The sequence below is a fragment of the Diabrotica virgifera genome, chromosome 5 (genome assembly GCF_917563875.1).
Source record: "Diabrotica virgifera virgifera chromosome 5, PGI_DIABVI_V3a".
Taxonomy (NCBI): Eukaryota; Metazoa; Arthropoda; class Insecta; order Coleoptera; family Chrysomelidae; genus Diabrotica; species Diabrotica virgifera.
Window position 1 is genome coordinate 40,413,228 of NC_065447.1, and position 17,977 is coordinate 40,431,204.

At 30.8% G+C, this 17,977-nt stretch overlaps 1 protein-coding gene across 1 annotated transcript in view; it reads right to left on the bottom strand.

Moving 5' to 3' along the window:
* Positions 1–17,977, bottom strand: part of LOC126885351 (uncharacterized) — a 151,854-nt gene that overhangs the window by 33,584 nt on the left and 100,293 nt on the right. The window contains exons 7-9 of the mRNA XM_050651908.1: positions 9,573–9,700; positions 2,551–3,126; positions 1,825–2,484 (exon numbers count right to left, since the gene is read on the bottom strand). Coding sequence (XP_050507865.1) covers positions 1,825–2,484; positions 2,551–3,126; positions 9,573–9,700 — 1,364 coding nt within the window. The remainder of the gene's footprint in view (positions 1–1,824; positions 2,485–2,550; positions 3,127–9,572; positions 9,701–17,977) is intronic.

Genomic DNA, 17,977 nt, shown 5'->3' on the forward strand with positions numbered 1-17,977 from the left:
TGTATCTTCTTTGGGTGACCAATGTATTCCTAACGTCTTTCGTATTTCTTCTTGCTTAAATGCTTTTGAGTCTACATTCCTCATTTCTTCCGGTACGTTCTCCATTATTTTTTCTTCGTTGCTCAACCATTTTCTAAGTGTAAATCCACCTTTCTTAAAAATTTGTATTAGTTCCTTTTGGGCTGCTTCTGCCTCTTTTAACGTCTCCGCTCCTCCTAATATATCGTCTACATACATATTTTCTTTTATTATTTTCGCTGCTGTAGGGAAATTCCCTCCTTCATCCTCTTGTAACTGTTGTATTGTTCTTAATGCTAAAAATGGTGCTGCGGTCATGCCGTATGTCACCGTCTTCAATTTATATTCTTGCACTGGATCCTTTGTGTTCTTTCTCCAGAGTATTTTTTGATACATTTGGTCTTCTTCTGCCATTCTGATCTGTCTAAACATTTTCTCCAGATCCGCTGAGTATGCTACCTTATGGGATCTCCATCTCAATAGTATATCTGTCAAATCCTGTTGTAATTTTGGCCCCGTGTGCATAATATCATTTAGGCTTACTGTTGATGAGCTTTTACTTGATGCATCAAACACGGCTCTTATTTTTGTTGTAGTGCTGTCCTCCTTTCTCACTGGATGATGAGGTAGGTAGTAACCTCCTCCCTGGACTTCCGCTATTGCCATATGACCTTGGTTTTCATAATCTTCCATGAATTGTCTGTAATTCGTTTCTAACTGTTTGTCTTTTGTGAACGTCCTTTCAAGTTGCATCAATCTGGCGAATGCCTGCTGCTTAGATTCTCCTAACTTTGTGACGTCTTCCTTAAACGGAATTCTCACTTCGTATCTACCTTCTTCATTTCTTTTTACTGTCTGACGATACATTTCTTCACATTCTTGCTCTTCTACTGATAAACTTGTTTCTTGATTCACTTCTTCTAATTCCCAGAATTTCTTTATTTGTATGTCCATTTCTTGTCTGGATATCATGCAGCATACTTCTGCTTTAGTAGTCTCCCTTTCTTTCGCTATCCCCGAAATTATCCATCCTAGTTTGGTGTTTTGACTTGGTAGTCCATTACTTCTTCTGTGCATCCCTTCTGTCAATATGTAACTATATTCTTTTACTCCTAGCAATAAGTCTATTTTTCCTACCCTGTAGTATCTTGGGTCTGCCAGTAGCACATTCTTCTCGTTGTAATCCTGTAGGACTATGTCCTGTTCCGGTAAATCCCTTGTTATTTTCGGTAGTACCAGTGCCTCTATTTCCATCTCGAAGTCACTTTGGTAATGATTTCCGATCAATAGTTTCATACTCCAGTTGGCTGTCTTTTCCCCTGACGAGCCTATTCCGGATATGGTCGCCTGTATTGGCTGCCTTTTTTTTCCTAGCGCCGTCGCCGCTTGTTCCGTTATAAATGCACATTGTGACCCTTGGTCGATCAATGCTCTCATTATGTGAGGCTCTCCATTCGCATCCCTTACGCGTACCACTGCTGTGGCTAGTAATGCTTCACCTTCCTTATGGCTTGCACAGTTAACTGAGTTCTGTCCTCTTTGCTGTGTGTTGTTGTTTCTTTGCCCATTGTTCCCTTGCGTATTGTCTCGTCTTCCGTTATTTTGTTCTCTGGCGTTGTTGGAATAATTATTTCCTCCTCTGTACCTGTCCGATTGGTACCCGTTTCTTCTACTGTTTGATTCTCTTCCATTTCTTTCCTGTATTTGTTCTCCTCTTGTTTCATTTGTGTTTCTTCTGTTGCCTGTGTTTCCTGTTTCATAATGCAACGTTTGGTGGTGGTCTCCGCCACAGTGTTTGCACCTAACCTGTGAAAAGCATTGTTTCTCCTTCTTATGTGCTAGACAATTCGCACACCATTCTTTTTCTCGTATTATCCTGTTCCGGTCTTTTACCTTGAGTTCCAGAAATTCTCTGCAGTATGGTACTCCGTGATCTCCGTTGCATATCACGCAACCCATTCTTGTTTTCTTAACCGTTCCTCCTTGTTTCTCTTGTCTCTTTTCTGACTCCAGCAGTTCCAGTGTTTGGAATCGTCGCTGTAGAAACGTTTGTGTTGACTTGAACGTCGGTATCTCTCTACTGTCTCCGCTGTGGTTTTCGTATAGTCTCCTTGTCTCATTGTCCCATTTTGTGATGCTAATTCGCGCTATCAATGGGCTCCACGCTTCCGTGTCTGTTCCCAACCCTCCTATGGTTTCCAGGCACTCATGGAAGGTGTCATGTAGTGATTTCAGTGCTCTAGCGGAAGAATCCTTTACTTCCTGTGCTAGTAACATCCTGTCTATTAGTTTAAACAGTATCATCCTCGGATTCTCATATCTTTCCTTTAACATGTTCCATGCCACTTCGTAGTTGGCTTCGGATATGTGCAAGTGTTGTATCATCCTGTGGGCTTCCCCTCTTACTTGTGTTTTGAGGTACTGCATCTTCTCTGCTCTCGACAACTGTTCGTTTTCATGTATTACCTTTGTAAACAGATCGTGGAAAGTTCTCCACGTTTCATATCTTCCTTCATACACAGGGATTTTTACCTGCGGTAATGTTACTCCCTCTCTTCTCTGTGTGCTGTCTGGTCGTTGCATTGCAGGCCGCATTTTCTTTATCGTTTCCCTGACCTTCCTCCTTAGCTGATCTATCCTCTCTACTTCGTCACTGTCTATAACGTCTAGCTCATCATTTACTGTTGCTTCTATGATGAGTGTGTTTATTTTCTCCATGTGTTCTTTCAATTCTGCTTGCAGTTCTTCATCGTACTGCAACTCCTGTTCATATTCTTTTAATAATTCCTCGATTTTTTGTTTTCTTATTTGTATCTCCTTTCCTTTTGTTGTCTTTCCTCTTTTCAATATTCTTCCATATTCTTCCAATAGGGTTTTTCCCTCAATATATGTCTTAAAAACCTGCTCGTAGTATTTTGTTTCGAAGTACTTGTCTTTCGTTACTCCGCTATCTAATAATTTCTCGTGGTTATGCCCAAACCTTGTCCAATAATCCTCTAATCTATCCTGACGCTCTTTAATGTATTGTTGATTCTTGCGAGATCCAGGGTCTCTCTTAAGAGACGACACCTGTTTAGAAATCTCTCCTCCAAGCTCAGCTTGCTTGTTCTGTAACGCTTCCATGTTTAAATCCACTTACTTTCTATTTTATGCAGTAATAAATGTTTTTACCGTATTTTTTCGTAACTATTTATATTTTCAATTTACTGTGATTCACCTTTTGCTGAATCGTAAATAGTAATTCTGTAGACCTTGCTGAGGTTTGCTTATTTATCTGTAGGTCAGTGTTATATGTGGGTTAATGTCAATCAAAGTATTATGTTGCACAGTTATAAATAGAATAATAAGAATACAACCTCTGTATTACGATGAGTATTTAAAATAATGCGATCTAAAATTATGTAAATGAAATACCAAGCACTATGAAATTATTAGGGTATAATGTTTTTTCTTTATCAACTTGTAACATAAATAAATAGGTAGGTAGTAAATATTTGTAGGGCTAACCGTTTATTATTATTATATAGTCAAAGTATAGTTAATATATAAGGCAAATATAGTTAGAATCAATAAATAAATATAGGCAAATATAGTTAACAAAAATAAAAGAGTAAATAGTTAGTAAATATTTAAATTTATTTGAATGGCAACTATTGTATAGAATGCACTAAAATTTTTGTAAATATGTATAGGTCGAACAATTCGGTTTAAAATTGGAAAGAATATTGCGTTATACGATACGAAATAGTTGGAAAAATGTTAATTTGTTCAAAAACTTACGGTTTTTTTTTCTTTTTTATGTTTCTGGACTGGCTCTGCATGTGCACCTGGATATGCCCTCTGACCTGCAGTTTTCTTTCTGGATCTGCAGTAACTCTTCTGGGTACGGCTTCTGGCCTGTAGTTTTCTGGATACGGCTTCTGGCCTGTAGTTTTCTGGTTACGGCTTCTGACCTGTATTTTTCTGGATACGGCTTCTGACCTGTATTTTTCTGGATACGGCTTCTGGCCTGTAGTTTTCTGGATACGGCTTCTGACCTGTATTTTTCTGGATACGGCTTCTGACCTGTAGTTTTCTGGTTACGGCTTCTGACCGTTATTTTTCTGGATACGGCTTCTGACCTGTATTTTTCTGGTTACGGCTTCTGACCGTTATTTTTCTGGATACGGCTTCTGACCTGTATTTTTCTGGTTACGGCTTCTGACCTGTAGTTTTCTGGATACGGCTTCTGACCTGTATTTTTCTGGATACGGCTTCTGGCCTGTAGTTTTCTGGATACAGCTTCTGACCTGTATTTTTCTGGATACGGCTTCTGGCCTGTAGTTTTCTGGATACGGCTTCTGACCTGTATTTTTCTGGTTACGGCTTCTGCTTCGCTCTGGTTCTGTTCTCCCGGGCCTAGTGTCGTCTATTTGCTACTGATTTCGATTGGTGTGGACTGTACTTGTAGGCCTCCTTTTTTTCTCGATAAGGACCATGTGTAAATACGTAGGAGGTAAAAGACGTAAGTAGCGATAAATACGTTTATTGATATAGACTAACACAAGGATATATTTCAATCCAGGGAGAACCGCCGAACACTGTAACTGATAAATGATACGCGATTAGCTGAAGACTGAATGAGAACTCTCTTTCTAGGCCCAAGAGCCTAGTTTTATAGAAGCTTAAATTGGGTCATAGGTGACGCTAGTCCCCCGTGATTTGTATATCTAATTAAGGTAAATAATTCTACTTTTGTCAGCAGTTTCGTGACATTTCCAAATTATATTGTTGATAATTGACCAATTTGTATCTAAACTAATTAATCTACGTGCGTGAATATAAAATAAATAAATTCGTGCGGTCTACTGGGTGATAAAATAATTCTGTTCAATATAGAATATGAATTCTGAATATTTATTATTGGACAATAGTTCTACAGAATTCCCACCATTTTAAGACGGTATTACTCAAGTTTAAATAAATCTAATACAATTTTTTTGATATTTTTTTAAATCCTAGGATGTAGTCTTTAAAAACACTAATTATTTTAGTTTAAAAATGAAACAAATAATTTCTTTTTGAGAAAACTAAGAAAGATAACAAAAATGTAATACAAAAACCGAAAATTACCAGCTGAAAAAATGTATATACAGAGTGATCAAAACTTTTCTCTGTAAAACTTACCTAAAATTAACTTAATAATAAGCTTCAAAAATAATAAATGTTCAACAAAAAAATTATTTTTTAGCTCTTATACAGTATCTGCGTAATTTGGAACCTATTGATAACTTTTTTAATATCAGTTTTACGAAAAAAGTTATTCTTTATAAAATACTCTGCATCGTATATAACATAAGATGCAGCCATCAAATATCAAATTTTGTTAATTTTGTACGAGGTATGTCAAAAAATATGAATTTCACTCAAGAGTAAAGTACCTTTATATTTCACAATATCGAAAATTTTTATAAGGAAAAGTTGTTTGGAATTAAAAACTATTTTCCAATATGTAATTATATCCTTCTAATCGAAAATTTGTTTTTTTTTAATATTGTTTCAAATTAATGATACCAATCATTAAATTTTCACTTATTATTTATGATAACTGATTTATTATTAATTTTATGAAGGAAGTTATTCGTCGTAAATAGCTGTGCATGGTCTAACACTTAATATGCAAATATAAAATATTATATTTTATCAATATTATACGTGGTATTATGTAAAAGAAAATTGCATAAAAGTGTAATTGCATATTGACACATCGTTTTTAATTCTGAACAACTTTCCATAATAACAATTTTCAGTATTATGAAAAATATAGGTATTTTACTCCTAACTGAAATTTTTATTTATTGACATATCTTATACAAAATTGATAAAAATTGATATTTTATGATTGCATGTAAAGTTTTAGAATATGCAGAACTTTTTACTAAGAATAACTTTTTATTTATGATCCCATTGCAACAATTTTTTGAATATTGAAGAGATAGATTTTGAATAATTTGTTCTTTCTTTCTATTACATTTAATTTTTAATATTATTGTGAAAATTATATGTTCATCTTTTTTTTAAGAATGGAATTCCATATTTGTTTGATTAGATTCTACTTGTTTTTCATTTAAATATCCGCCATTTTGGATCCGCCATTTTGAAATTTAAATTTTTAATCTTTAATTCAGATTCAACAACCTGTTAAAAATAAAGAAAATAAATGTTTTAGAAAAATGTTCTTTTTTATGTTCTTCTTAGAAAATCCGCATTTTGGATCTGCCATTTTATAGTTTATAATGTTAAAATTTATGTTAGGTTTATCAAAGCTCTCAAAAATAAATATATTTAGAAATAAATACATTTTGTAAAGAAATTATGATTTTACAAATATTTTTTAAGGTTTCCGCCATTTTGGATCTGCCATTTTATAATTTAAATTATCAAAATTTGATTCAGGTTCAGCAACCTCTCAAAAATATCCACATATATGTAAACAAACACGTTTTATAAAAAATTCGGATTTTACAACTGCTTTTTAAGGAATTTTAGGAAAATATCCGCCATTTTGAATCCGCCATTTTGAATTTGCAAATTGTAATATCAGATTCGGGTTCAGCATAACGAAAACTAAAATAAAAATATTTTTTATCAAAATAAAATGTTGAATTCACCCATATTCTTAACATTATTTATACAAAACAATTGTTATTGTTTAAACAATTAATAAACAATTAGCGGCGAAATTTATGAGTAGCACTTTTTAATTTAACATATTTATAAACTAACAAAAAAAGTTTTAGAAAAATATAACCTTGTTTGATTTTTTCCGAAACATTGTATCTTCTCGTCCTAATTGCACTCCCCTATTAAATATGAAATCTTAGCTTATTTAATTCCCAAGAAACTGGTTTGCAAAAATTTTTTCTGCGGCAAAAATTGAGTGAGCTATTAACAATTAAAACTTGTAATAACATGCAAAAACCACCTTTACCAACCCTTTCAAAGTCACCTCTTTTTGCGACTGAGGATTTTAAAAAAATTTAATATTAATAGATTTATGGACCTTATAAAAACCTATAAAACTGTTTTCAACCAAACTTTCTAAGATAAAACATACAAAGTTACAGTTAAAAAATTAATATATTTTTTTTGAAAAAAACGGAGATATCCAATTGGCAACATAATAATGCAAGTTAGAGGTGTTTTTAGTCATTGGCCTTAATAATTCTTATTTATTTATGTATTATTAATAGACTCTAGAAGTTTGACTGGCTTAGAATGATTAGTTTTTAAAAAACTGGAGTTAAAATCGAATAACGAATTTTTGTAGTTTGTTAAAAAATGTAATTTTCTTCAGAATAGAAAGATTAGCATCAGGGATACGAAAAAATGTTTCAATATAAAATTGATGGTTACTTAATTCCCAAGAACTTGGTTTAAAAAAATTTTTTCTACGGCAAAAATTGAGTGAATCGTAAATGAGTATATCGAATCATATTGATTTTTTTTTTTCTATACAAAACTAACACTTTCGATAGCGAATAAATCTAAAACTGTCAATTTGATCAAAAAATGTATATAACGTTTTTTGTTTAGAATGAAAGTTTTTATCAACTTTTGTGATTAAAATATAATAAAAAATTTCTACCCCCGAAATGGGGTAGCAAACACCCCCATGGTAAAAGCGCCATTCGGCATCATATATATTTTGATCCTTGGACTATCCATTACTTATTCTCAAATTTTCAAGCAAATCGATCCATTCTGTAAAAATTGCAATGTGAAAAGCTTCGGTTCCTGGCCTACAATGTAATTTGCAATTTACTTTCGTTCTTCATATTTTGCACAGTAAAATATTAGTTGTCGAGATAGTCCCAAAGAGTCGTAATATACTACAATATATTCGTGGAATAGGGTATACCATACCTTATACACCATACTGTATAATATAGTGTATACTATACTAGTAAATTACTATAAAAATATGCATATATTTTACAAAAAAAAAAACCGGCAAGGACAAAATATACTAACCTAACAGCACAAAACATTTTGTGGTTTCATTGCACTTTCACATCCATAAAACACTAGGTGTACCAAATGGGTAAACTGAAATATGTACTTGTACTATTTGTTTAATTAATAACATTGAAGCACACAACGCAGTTTTTGTATACTTGACTACAGACTAAAATTAGATGATGATTAAATTAATCGGAACTCTCCAAAGAGGCGACAAAACTATGTAGCGAATCGATATAATGTGCAAGTGCATCTCAGTCTATTATTTCGTTGACGTGGAGTAAATATCAAGGAAAAATATTTACTTTAGTTTGCGTTAGTTGCTACTTATGTAACACGCAAATGCGCAATTACTGCATTTAATGATAAGTAAGGATAAAAAGTATTGTTTTCGCCCATTTTACGAAAATTAATTATCCAACTCTGTATGTCCGTCCGTAAACACAACTTCTCCGTCATTAAACCAGATAATATAATGACAACAATGAGGTGTCGAATGAAAGTTTATCTTATATCCCAAAGAATGATATTAAAGCTGATAAGTTTGACCTTGTGTGTGTGTGGTTGGGATATTGACTGCGAAACCTAAGGCTTCATTAGCCTAATCATATTTACCTTTGATTCTTATAACAAAAAATAAAATTTATTAACATTTTATATCAATAATATTAATGTTTTTAAACAATATCAGTATGGTAAAAAATTCTACATCCTACAATTGGCAAACTTGCAAATCATAGAATAATAATGTTCGTACACAGTTTTCCAATATTATCCAGTTCCATATCCAGTTCCGAATCCAGTGGTTATATTTCTCCCGTATTGTCCAGTGTCGCTTCCAATGATTGATTTTTTTGAAATATTTTTTTTATTATTTTTTTATTATATTTTTTGATTGAGCTCATAATTCTTTTTGTTTTATTTATTTATTTATTGATTTTTTGGACTTTTTTTTGTCTCATTTTTTTTATCATTTTTAACCAATTTTTTTTTTGTATTAAAATGATTTTTTTTATTTTATTTATTTTTTTTATCTTTTCCAATTATGTAGTACAATTTTGGTATACATTTTCTTTATAAACTAATACTTCAAATTCTTATATTTAAACTGCTTATGTGTTGATATAACAACTTATAAACTTCTAAATTGTTCGACGCTATTAATTCATAAAGGTTGATTGGTTTTACTAAAAATTTCATTTTCATAATTAATTCCATAAACATATTGATCTTCGTTCTATTTTTATTACAATTTAATATCATATGTTCTAGTGTGCTATATTCTCCACATTGGCAGTTTGGGGAATTTACCATTTTTAATTTAAATAAATGTGAAGGTGCTAGTGAATGATTAAATCTGATTCTACAAATAATTCTAATTACATCTTTTTTTGCAATGCTATTAGAGAACCATGGTTTAGTAGGAATTTTCGGCTGAATACTTTTATAAAAAAGTCCTTTGGTGGAATGACTATATATATATCCATCCATTCCTGCCTAATTATATTTTTGGAAATAGTATATAGGTCTTCTGGAATGAATGAATATTTTACAAAATTATCAGAATCTAATGCTTCCTTGGCGAGCATGTCTACTTTTTCATTATGGATAATCCCACAGTGAGCTTTAACCCAAACAAACTTAACTATTTTTCCTTCTTCGTGCAAGTTTTTAAAAGTAACTAAAATAATTAGTAAGACATAATTAATATTACAATTAGTTGATATGTTTTTAAGTTTATCTAAAACACTTTTACAATCTGATATTATTAAAAATTTTTGCTTACTAAATAAACTATTTTTTATATATTTTAAGGCTTCTAATATACCAAATGCTCAGCTGAATAACTTGAAAATTTACATAGAAGTCTTTTTGCCTCGAAAAAGTTTTCTATAGGGTCCCAAAATGCACAAGACGTTTTATCGTCTTTTTTAGATGCGTCTGTAAATACGATATGATGATTTTTAAAATAATTTTCTATGTCTGAATTAAACATCATATTTCTTAACGACTTCGGATACATGGAATAATCTCTTAGAAATCGTATTTCTATCTCAGGCACATGAGTTAAGTTTGTTTGGTATATTGGTAACATTTCGTTTCTATACATTGTTTCTTTATATTCTAAACAGTCTTTATATGATTCACATAAAATAAGTGATTCCTTTTTCTTCCAGTACTTATTAGTCAAATCCATTATAAATAGGTTATGAAGTTTACTAACTAGACTACTATTTTTAGATAAAATTTTCCACAAAAATTTATTACAAAGATATTTTCTTCTTAACTGTAAAGGCATTTCGCAGCATTCCACGTAAAGATTTGAAACTGTTGTACTTTTAAAGGCTCCAATGGACAATCGTAGGCATTTATTTACTAAATTATCTATCTTTTTTAAGTTACTGGAGGCTGCTTGGGAGTATAGAAAGCATCCGTTATCAAGAATTGATCTAATAAATGATCTATATAATAACAGGGACATTTCTGGATCAGCTCCCAGCTGTAAGAACTTACAGCCCTTAATATATTTAGTCCTTTCTCGAAGTTTGACCTTGGATTTTCGGTTTGAGAGTTGCAACCGGAAGTATCTACGGTTTTAAAATAACTGAAGTAGTAGGTACAAGCAATAGGGCTTTTCATTCACAGTCATTTGTTTCGAGCTTCTGTCATGTGTCACATAATATTAATATATCTACGTCATACGTTATTGGTAATACCCATGATACAAACCAAAGACGTATGGCGTAGATATATTAATATTATGTGACACATGACAGAAGCTCGAAACAAATGACAATCGATGAAAAGCCCTATATATACACACAGCCAAACTTATATTAGACCAGTAAGGATCTGCGAAAAAACGTCTATTTTTGGATGTGAGAGGTGGCATTCGGATTTTTGCAGATAAAGTTAGGTGACACCTTCAGTAATAATAATTGACTTATGCTCCTTCTCAAATATGCCCGGAACATTAATAAAAAAAAATAAAATATTTAAAAATTTCGAAAAACATCGCTTTTTTTCTGCTTTCTTTGCTTATAATTTTAAAACGATTCGTTTTGGAACAAAGTCGTAGAGAAATAAAATAAAGATAATTGTATGATATACGACTGGTAAAAAACGTCTTAAGGTATTACCTTTTCTGCAATATAGCAATAAATACAAAATAAGGGAGCAAAATAAGTCTGCTGTTATTCAATATTTTTTAACCACTTTGGTGGCACTTAGAACCTTAGTAATTCACTTAAGAAATTCTTTGTAACATACTTAAATCGTGTACCAAATTTCATTAAAATCGACCTAATAAATTTTGCATAATAAATTTGCAATCTAAATGTTTTTAAAAAAGTTGAAATTTTTTAAAATCTTTCTGAACAAGAAATAGACCATTTAGAAGTTGGCTAATTTTTTTACATATAAAGAGGTGCTCTATCTATCTAATACACTTTACATAATTAAAATCGGATTATTTAAGGGGCCCCAGCAATGTTTTAAATTTATAAACAATTTTTTGGCATATAAACAAATAGCTTTATTTAATAATAAAAAAATTAATTATTAGCAATGCAAATAATTAAAATCGGTATAATTTGACTTAAACTTTCAAATGCTGTCAGCAGAATTGCTATTTTATTTTTTAATCATAGGGGAGTGCAATTAGAACGAGAAGATACAATGTTTCGGAAAAAATCAAACAAGGTTATATTTTTCTAAAACTTTTTTTTTAGTTTATAAATATGTTAAAGTAAAAAGTTCTACTCACAAATTACGCCGCTAATTGTTTATTAATTGTTTAAACAATAACAATTGTTTTGTATAAATAATGTTAAGAATATGGGTGAATTCAACATTTTATTTTGATAAAAAAATGTTTTTATTTTAGTTTTCATTATGCTGAACCCGAATCAGACATTACAATTTGCAAATTCAAAATGGCGGATTCAAAATGGCGGATTTTTTCCTAAAATTCCTTAAAAAGCAGTTGTAAAATCCGAATTTTTTTTTATAAAACGTGTTTGTTTACATATATGTGGATATTTTTGAGAGGTTGCTGAACCTGAATCAAATTTTGATAATTTAAATTATAAAATGGCAGATCCAAAATGGCGGATAACTTAAAAAATAGTTGTAAAATCATAATTTCTTTACAAAATGTATTTATTTCTACATATATTTATTTTTGAGAGCTTTGATAAACCTAACTTAAATGTTAACATTATAAACTATAAAATGGCGGATCCAAAATGCGGATTTTCTAAAAAGAACATAAAAAAGAACATTTTTCTAAAACATTTATTGTCTTTATTTTTAACAGGTTGTTGAATCTGAATTAAAGATTAAAAATTTAAATTTCAAAATGGCGGATCCAAAATGGCGGATATGTAAATGAAAAAGAAGTAGAATCCAATCAAACAAATATGGAATTTCATTCACAAAAAAAAGATAAACAAATAATTTTCACAAAAATATTAAAAATTAAAATTTATTAGAAAGAAAGAACCAATTATTCAAAATCTATCTCTTCAATATTCAAAAAATTGTTGCAATGGAATCATAAATAAAAAGTTATTCTTAGTAAAAAGCTCTGCATATTCTAAAACTTTAAATGCAATCATAAAATATCAATTTTGTACAAGATATGTCAATAAATAAAAATTTCAGTTAGGAGTAAAATACCTATATTTTTCATAATACTGAAAATTGTTATTATGGAAAGTTGTTCAGAATTAAAAACGATGTGTCAATATGCAATTACACTTTTATGCAATTTTTTTACATAATACCTCGTATAATATTGATAAAATATAATATTTTATATTTGCGTATTAAGTGTTAGACCATACACAGCTATTTATGAGGAATAACTTTCTTCATAAAATTAATAATAAATCAGTTATCATAAATAATAAGTGAAAATTTAATGATGTTTGGTATAATTAATTTGAAACGATATTAAAAAAAAAACAAATTTTCCATTAGAAGGATATAATTACCTACATATTGGAACATAGTTTTTAATTCCAAACAACTTTTCTTTATAAAAATTTTCGATATTGTGAAATATAAAGGTACTTTACTCTTGAGTGAAATTCATATTTTTTGACATACCTCGTAAAAATTAACAAAATTTGATATTTAAAGGTTGCATCTTATGTTATATACGATGCAGAGTATTTTATAAAGAATAACTTTTTTTCGTAAAACTGATATTAAAAAAGTTATCAATAGGTTCCAAGTTACGCAGACATACTGTATAAGAGCTAAAAAAATTTTTTTGTTGAACATTTATTATTTTTGAAGCTTATTGTTAAATTAATTTTAGGTAAGTTTTACAGAAAAAAGTTTTGATCACTCTGTATATACATTTTTTCAGCTGGTAATTTTCGGTTTTTGTATTACATTTTTGTTATCTTTCTTAGTTTTCTCAAAAAGAAATTGTTTATTTCATTTTTAATCTAAAATAATTCAGTGTTTTTTAAAGATTACATCCTAGGCTTTAAAAAAATATTAAAAAAATTGTATTAGATTTATTCAAACTTGAGTAATACCGTCTTAAAGTGGTGGGAATTCTGTAGAACTACTAAGTTTTCAAAAATTACATTTTTTGAGACAGCGTATTATTTGAATTAAATTTTTGAGATTTTTTTTTAATGAAACATCGTTTAGTAAGATGATTGAGCGGTAAGTTGTGCAAATTTGAGAGCTTTGTAAGTAAAATTGTATTAGTTACACATTTTTAAATCATTTTTAAACAAAATTCATGTAAGACTCACTTTCCGCCCACACCGTACTTATGTCCATACATTTTATTTCTTTTTATTACAACCATAAGATAGCTTATTTTATCATCTTTCATGTCCAATTTGTAAAATTTCTTTTGATCCATTAGTTAAAGAGTTACATTTAAAAAACTCAACCGTGCCCTTCTTCCAACGCTAGTTTACATTGCGCCAATGTGTGTGAGAAGGGTGACTTTAGCGTTATAAATAAAAAATTACAGAAGCTAGAGATTTAATTTTAGAAAAATCTTTATATAAGGTTTTTTTTGTAAAATTTTCTGAATTTTTCAATGGTCAAGTCAGTTTTTTTCTAAAAATTATATTTTCGGAGTTATTTAAAAGACATCTAACTTCGCTGTTCATTTGTTTAATAAAAAATGAAGCACCCACTTCTCGAGTAGAACTTTTTGATATGTTGTTTATTAAACATTTCTTAATGAAATTACAAAAAGTTTTATCTTGTTTGATTTTTTCCGAAGTGAAAATCTAAATGCACTCCCCTATCAAACATTATTCGCGTTCAAAAATTGCAATTTCTCGATGTTTTGAAAGTTCCACCGCGTTTATCTCGAAAACTATGCATCCTACGAAAAAACTTGTAAGAACATTTTTTGCTTAGAGTTACCCAAAAAATGCAAAAAATGTTTAATTTTGCGAAAAATCGATGGTATGTAATTCCTCAAGTTCTTTGTTTATAACAATCTTATCGACATCCGGTTCAACTGTTACCCAAAAAATCGTGTTCTACGGTTCAAAATACATAAAAAAACTTGGCTAAGTCCATCTAAATAAAGGAGCCCGTAGCACCCCCTCCTGGCCACAGCACTAATTTGTATATAAGCCAAAAAATTGTTTATAACTTTAAAACATTGCTGAGGCTGCTTAAATAATCCGATTTCAATTCTGTAAAGTGCATTAGATAAGTGGAGTACTTATTTATATGTAAAAAAATTGACAAATCATTGTATGTTCTACTTTTTGTTGTGCAAGATTTTAAAAATTTTTTTAAAAAAAGTTTAATTTGCAAAATTATTATGCAAAATCTAGTAAGTCAATTTTAATGAAATTTGGTGTACGGTTTAGTGTAACCTAAATGATGGAAAATCATTGAATAAAGACGGGCTTGTTTTGCCCCCTTATTTTATATTTATTGCTATTTTGAAGCAAGGGTGATAAATTAAGACATTTCTAACCAGTCGCATCTGATAGAAAATTTAATTATCTTTGTTTTATTTCTATACGACTTTGTTTTAAAATGAATAGTTTTTAAGTTATAAGCAAAAAAATTAGAAAAAAAAACGAAATTTTATGAAATTTTTAAATATTTTTTTTTTTTTATTAATGTTCCGGGCATATTTGAGAAAGAGCATAATTCAATTATTATTAACGAAATTATCACCTAACTTTATCCGCAAAAATCTGAATGCCACCTCTCACATCCACCTAAAAACAGATCCTTACTGGTCTATATCGAATCGCCATGTATTTCAAAGTAATATTTATTTAAATGTTGAATGGGTTGCATATATGTGAGTTCATTTTAAATTAAGTAAAGAAACACAGACTTACTCACAATCATTTAATAATACTTCGACGACCGGTTTCGATCTCTACAATATTCAGATCATCTTCAGGTCGGCGTTACTTCTTCTTCTTCTTTCTCGAAACTCCTTATGCCCCTCAGGGCGTCGGAGGTTTTATTCATCTTCTATCCATCTCTTCCATTTCTTGCGGTCCTTTGCTAACTCTTTCATTTGTTGATGTGTTTTTCCTTTTTCCTGTCCAATTTCTATAATCTGATAGATCCATCTCTTCCTTGGCCTCCCTTTCCTTCTTTTACCATATCTTTTCAATTCCATCACCTGCTTTGGTAGTCTTCCCTGGTCCATTCTGTTAATGTGTCCATACCATTTTAATTTTCTTTTTTGTATCTTGGTTATTATCGATTCCTGTTTCAGTCTTTGTCTAATATCTTCATTTCTTATTCTGTCCAATTTCGTTTTTCCTGCTATTTTTCTTAGCTGCTTCATCTCCGCTGCGTTTATTGTACTGAGGTCGGCGTTTCAAATAGTTAAATGATGCCGTTACAAGGAATGCTTTGTAAGTTCATCGATAACATATTTAAACGTCCAAATTATGCTAATAGGATAGCTAGGTGAGGGACTGGGTAAGCGGACATGCTTCGTAGGTCAAAACACAGTGAATTGGAATGGATCCTGAAGGCAGATGTGTGTTGTGAAACAGAGACAGATGTATTAGTTATGAGAAAGACAACGTTCGGGTGGGAATCTCCATACATGGAGCTAAGGTGTAAACTGACTTATTGTAAACACTTGTACGATTGTGAAGGTCTTTTCTCTAGATGTTTTGAGCTATGGTCAAAGGTCGAAGTAAGGAAAATGACAAATAGGAATAAATATTCAAGTTTGTATTGTTCCCGGCCACAGGACTACGGGATGTCAGTTATTTGGTATCATTGTAGGTGCCTAACATTTGGAAATCTGTGAAATGTAGAGAATTATAAGAAAATTAATTAGATAAGAAAGATTGTCAAATTAAAAATTGGTTGAAAAACTGTAGAATATTAAAGGTGATCTGAGAAAGGAAGGGGTTTGTTTAAGCTATTGTATGATAGTGTATGTTCAGAAAGAAATATTGAATAAATAATTACAGGGTGTAGGCACTTACATTGAGAAATTATTAAAATAAATAAATAAATTAACACAGAACACATAAGATTATTATAACTACATAAACAAAACAACAAGTGGTTTAAATTTTGATGGGAAGTAGCACTACATTTGTAAAATTCACTTAAATTACCGATTTTTAATTTTCTAAAACTCAAATTTATTTTTTTGTGTCATCTTTGAGAGGGAATTTTGACAGTGAATTTTCTTTCTCATAACTAATACATCTGTCTCTGTTTCACAACACACATCTGCCTTCAGGATCCATTCCAATTCACTGTGTTTTGACCTACGAAGCATGTCCGCTTACCCAGTCCCTCACCTAGCTATCCTATTAGCATAATTTGGACGTTTAAACATGTTATCGATGAACTTACAAAGCATCCCTTGTAACGGCATCATTTAACTACTTGTAACGCCGACCTGAAGATGATCTGAATATTGTAGAGATCGAAACCGGTCGTCGAAGTAGTATTAAATGATTTTGAGTAAGTCTGTGTTTCTTTACTTCATTTAATATTTATTTCTTTTGAAAAATATTGTTATTGTTGCGAAGAATAAAGGTTTTTATTGAAAATAAATAAATCGATAAGACAATCAGATAGTACAGCTCGGTACGGTATATGTTATTTGCTTGAAAGCTGAAGTTTTTAATCCTAATAGCAACATTAATAATATTGAAAAATATTTAAAATATTACTAAAAGATTTTTAAATTGAAAACTTATTGGTTCATTTCCCTGGTAACACCTCCAAGGCTTCTAAAATTTGCAAGCCAGATGGATGCTGCAGTGAAGACAAAGGGAGGGAATTCTAAAAGTTGTAATTCACAATCGCCGTCTGCAGCTTGGTAAAGTTCCAACGGAAATGGACCTAGTTAATCTATAGGAATAATACTAATATAAACTAAAATAAAAATGTATACCATTTTTATTCAGTTGCAATGCGACGGCAAAACAATCTTATTTTTCACTTAGAACAGGGAGCACAGTCCAGAACTCTGAATCAAAGATTTTCGACTTTTATTGGAGTCATCATCAGAGAGGCGTAGGCCTACTGCTATACTACTTTTATTTTAGTTTATATTAGTATTACTCCTATAGAGTAACTAGGTCCATTTTCCGTTGGAACTTTATCAAACTGCAGACGGGGATTGTGAATTGCAACTTTTTAGAATTCCCTTCCTATGTCTTCACTGCAGCATCCATCCGGCTTGAAAATTTTAGAAGCAAATTTTAGCAGCATTGGAGGTGTTACCAGGAGTATGGCCCAATAAGTTTTCAATTTAAAAATATTTTAATATTTTTCAATATTATTAATGTTGCTATTAGGATTGAAAACTTTACCTTTCAATTGCCAGATGACGCTAGTCACCTAATCCATACACGTCAGTTGCAGTGTGGGGATAAACTTTTAAGGTTTGGTCACTTCGAGCAGAGAGCAGCAGGCCTACGCCTCTCCCATCATGACTCCAATAATAAGAGTC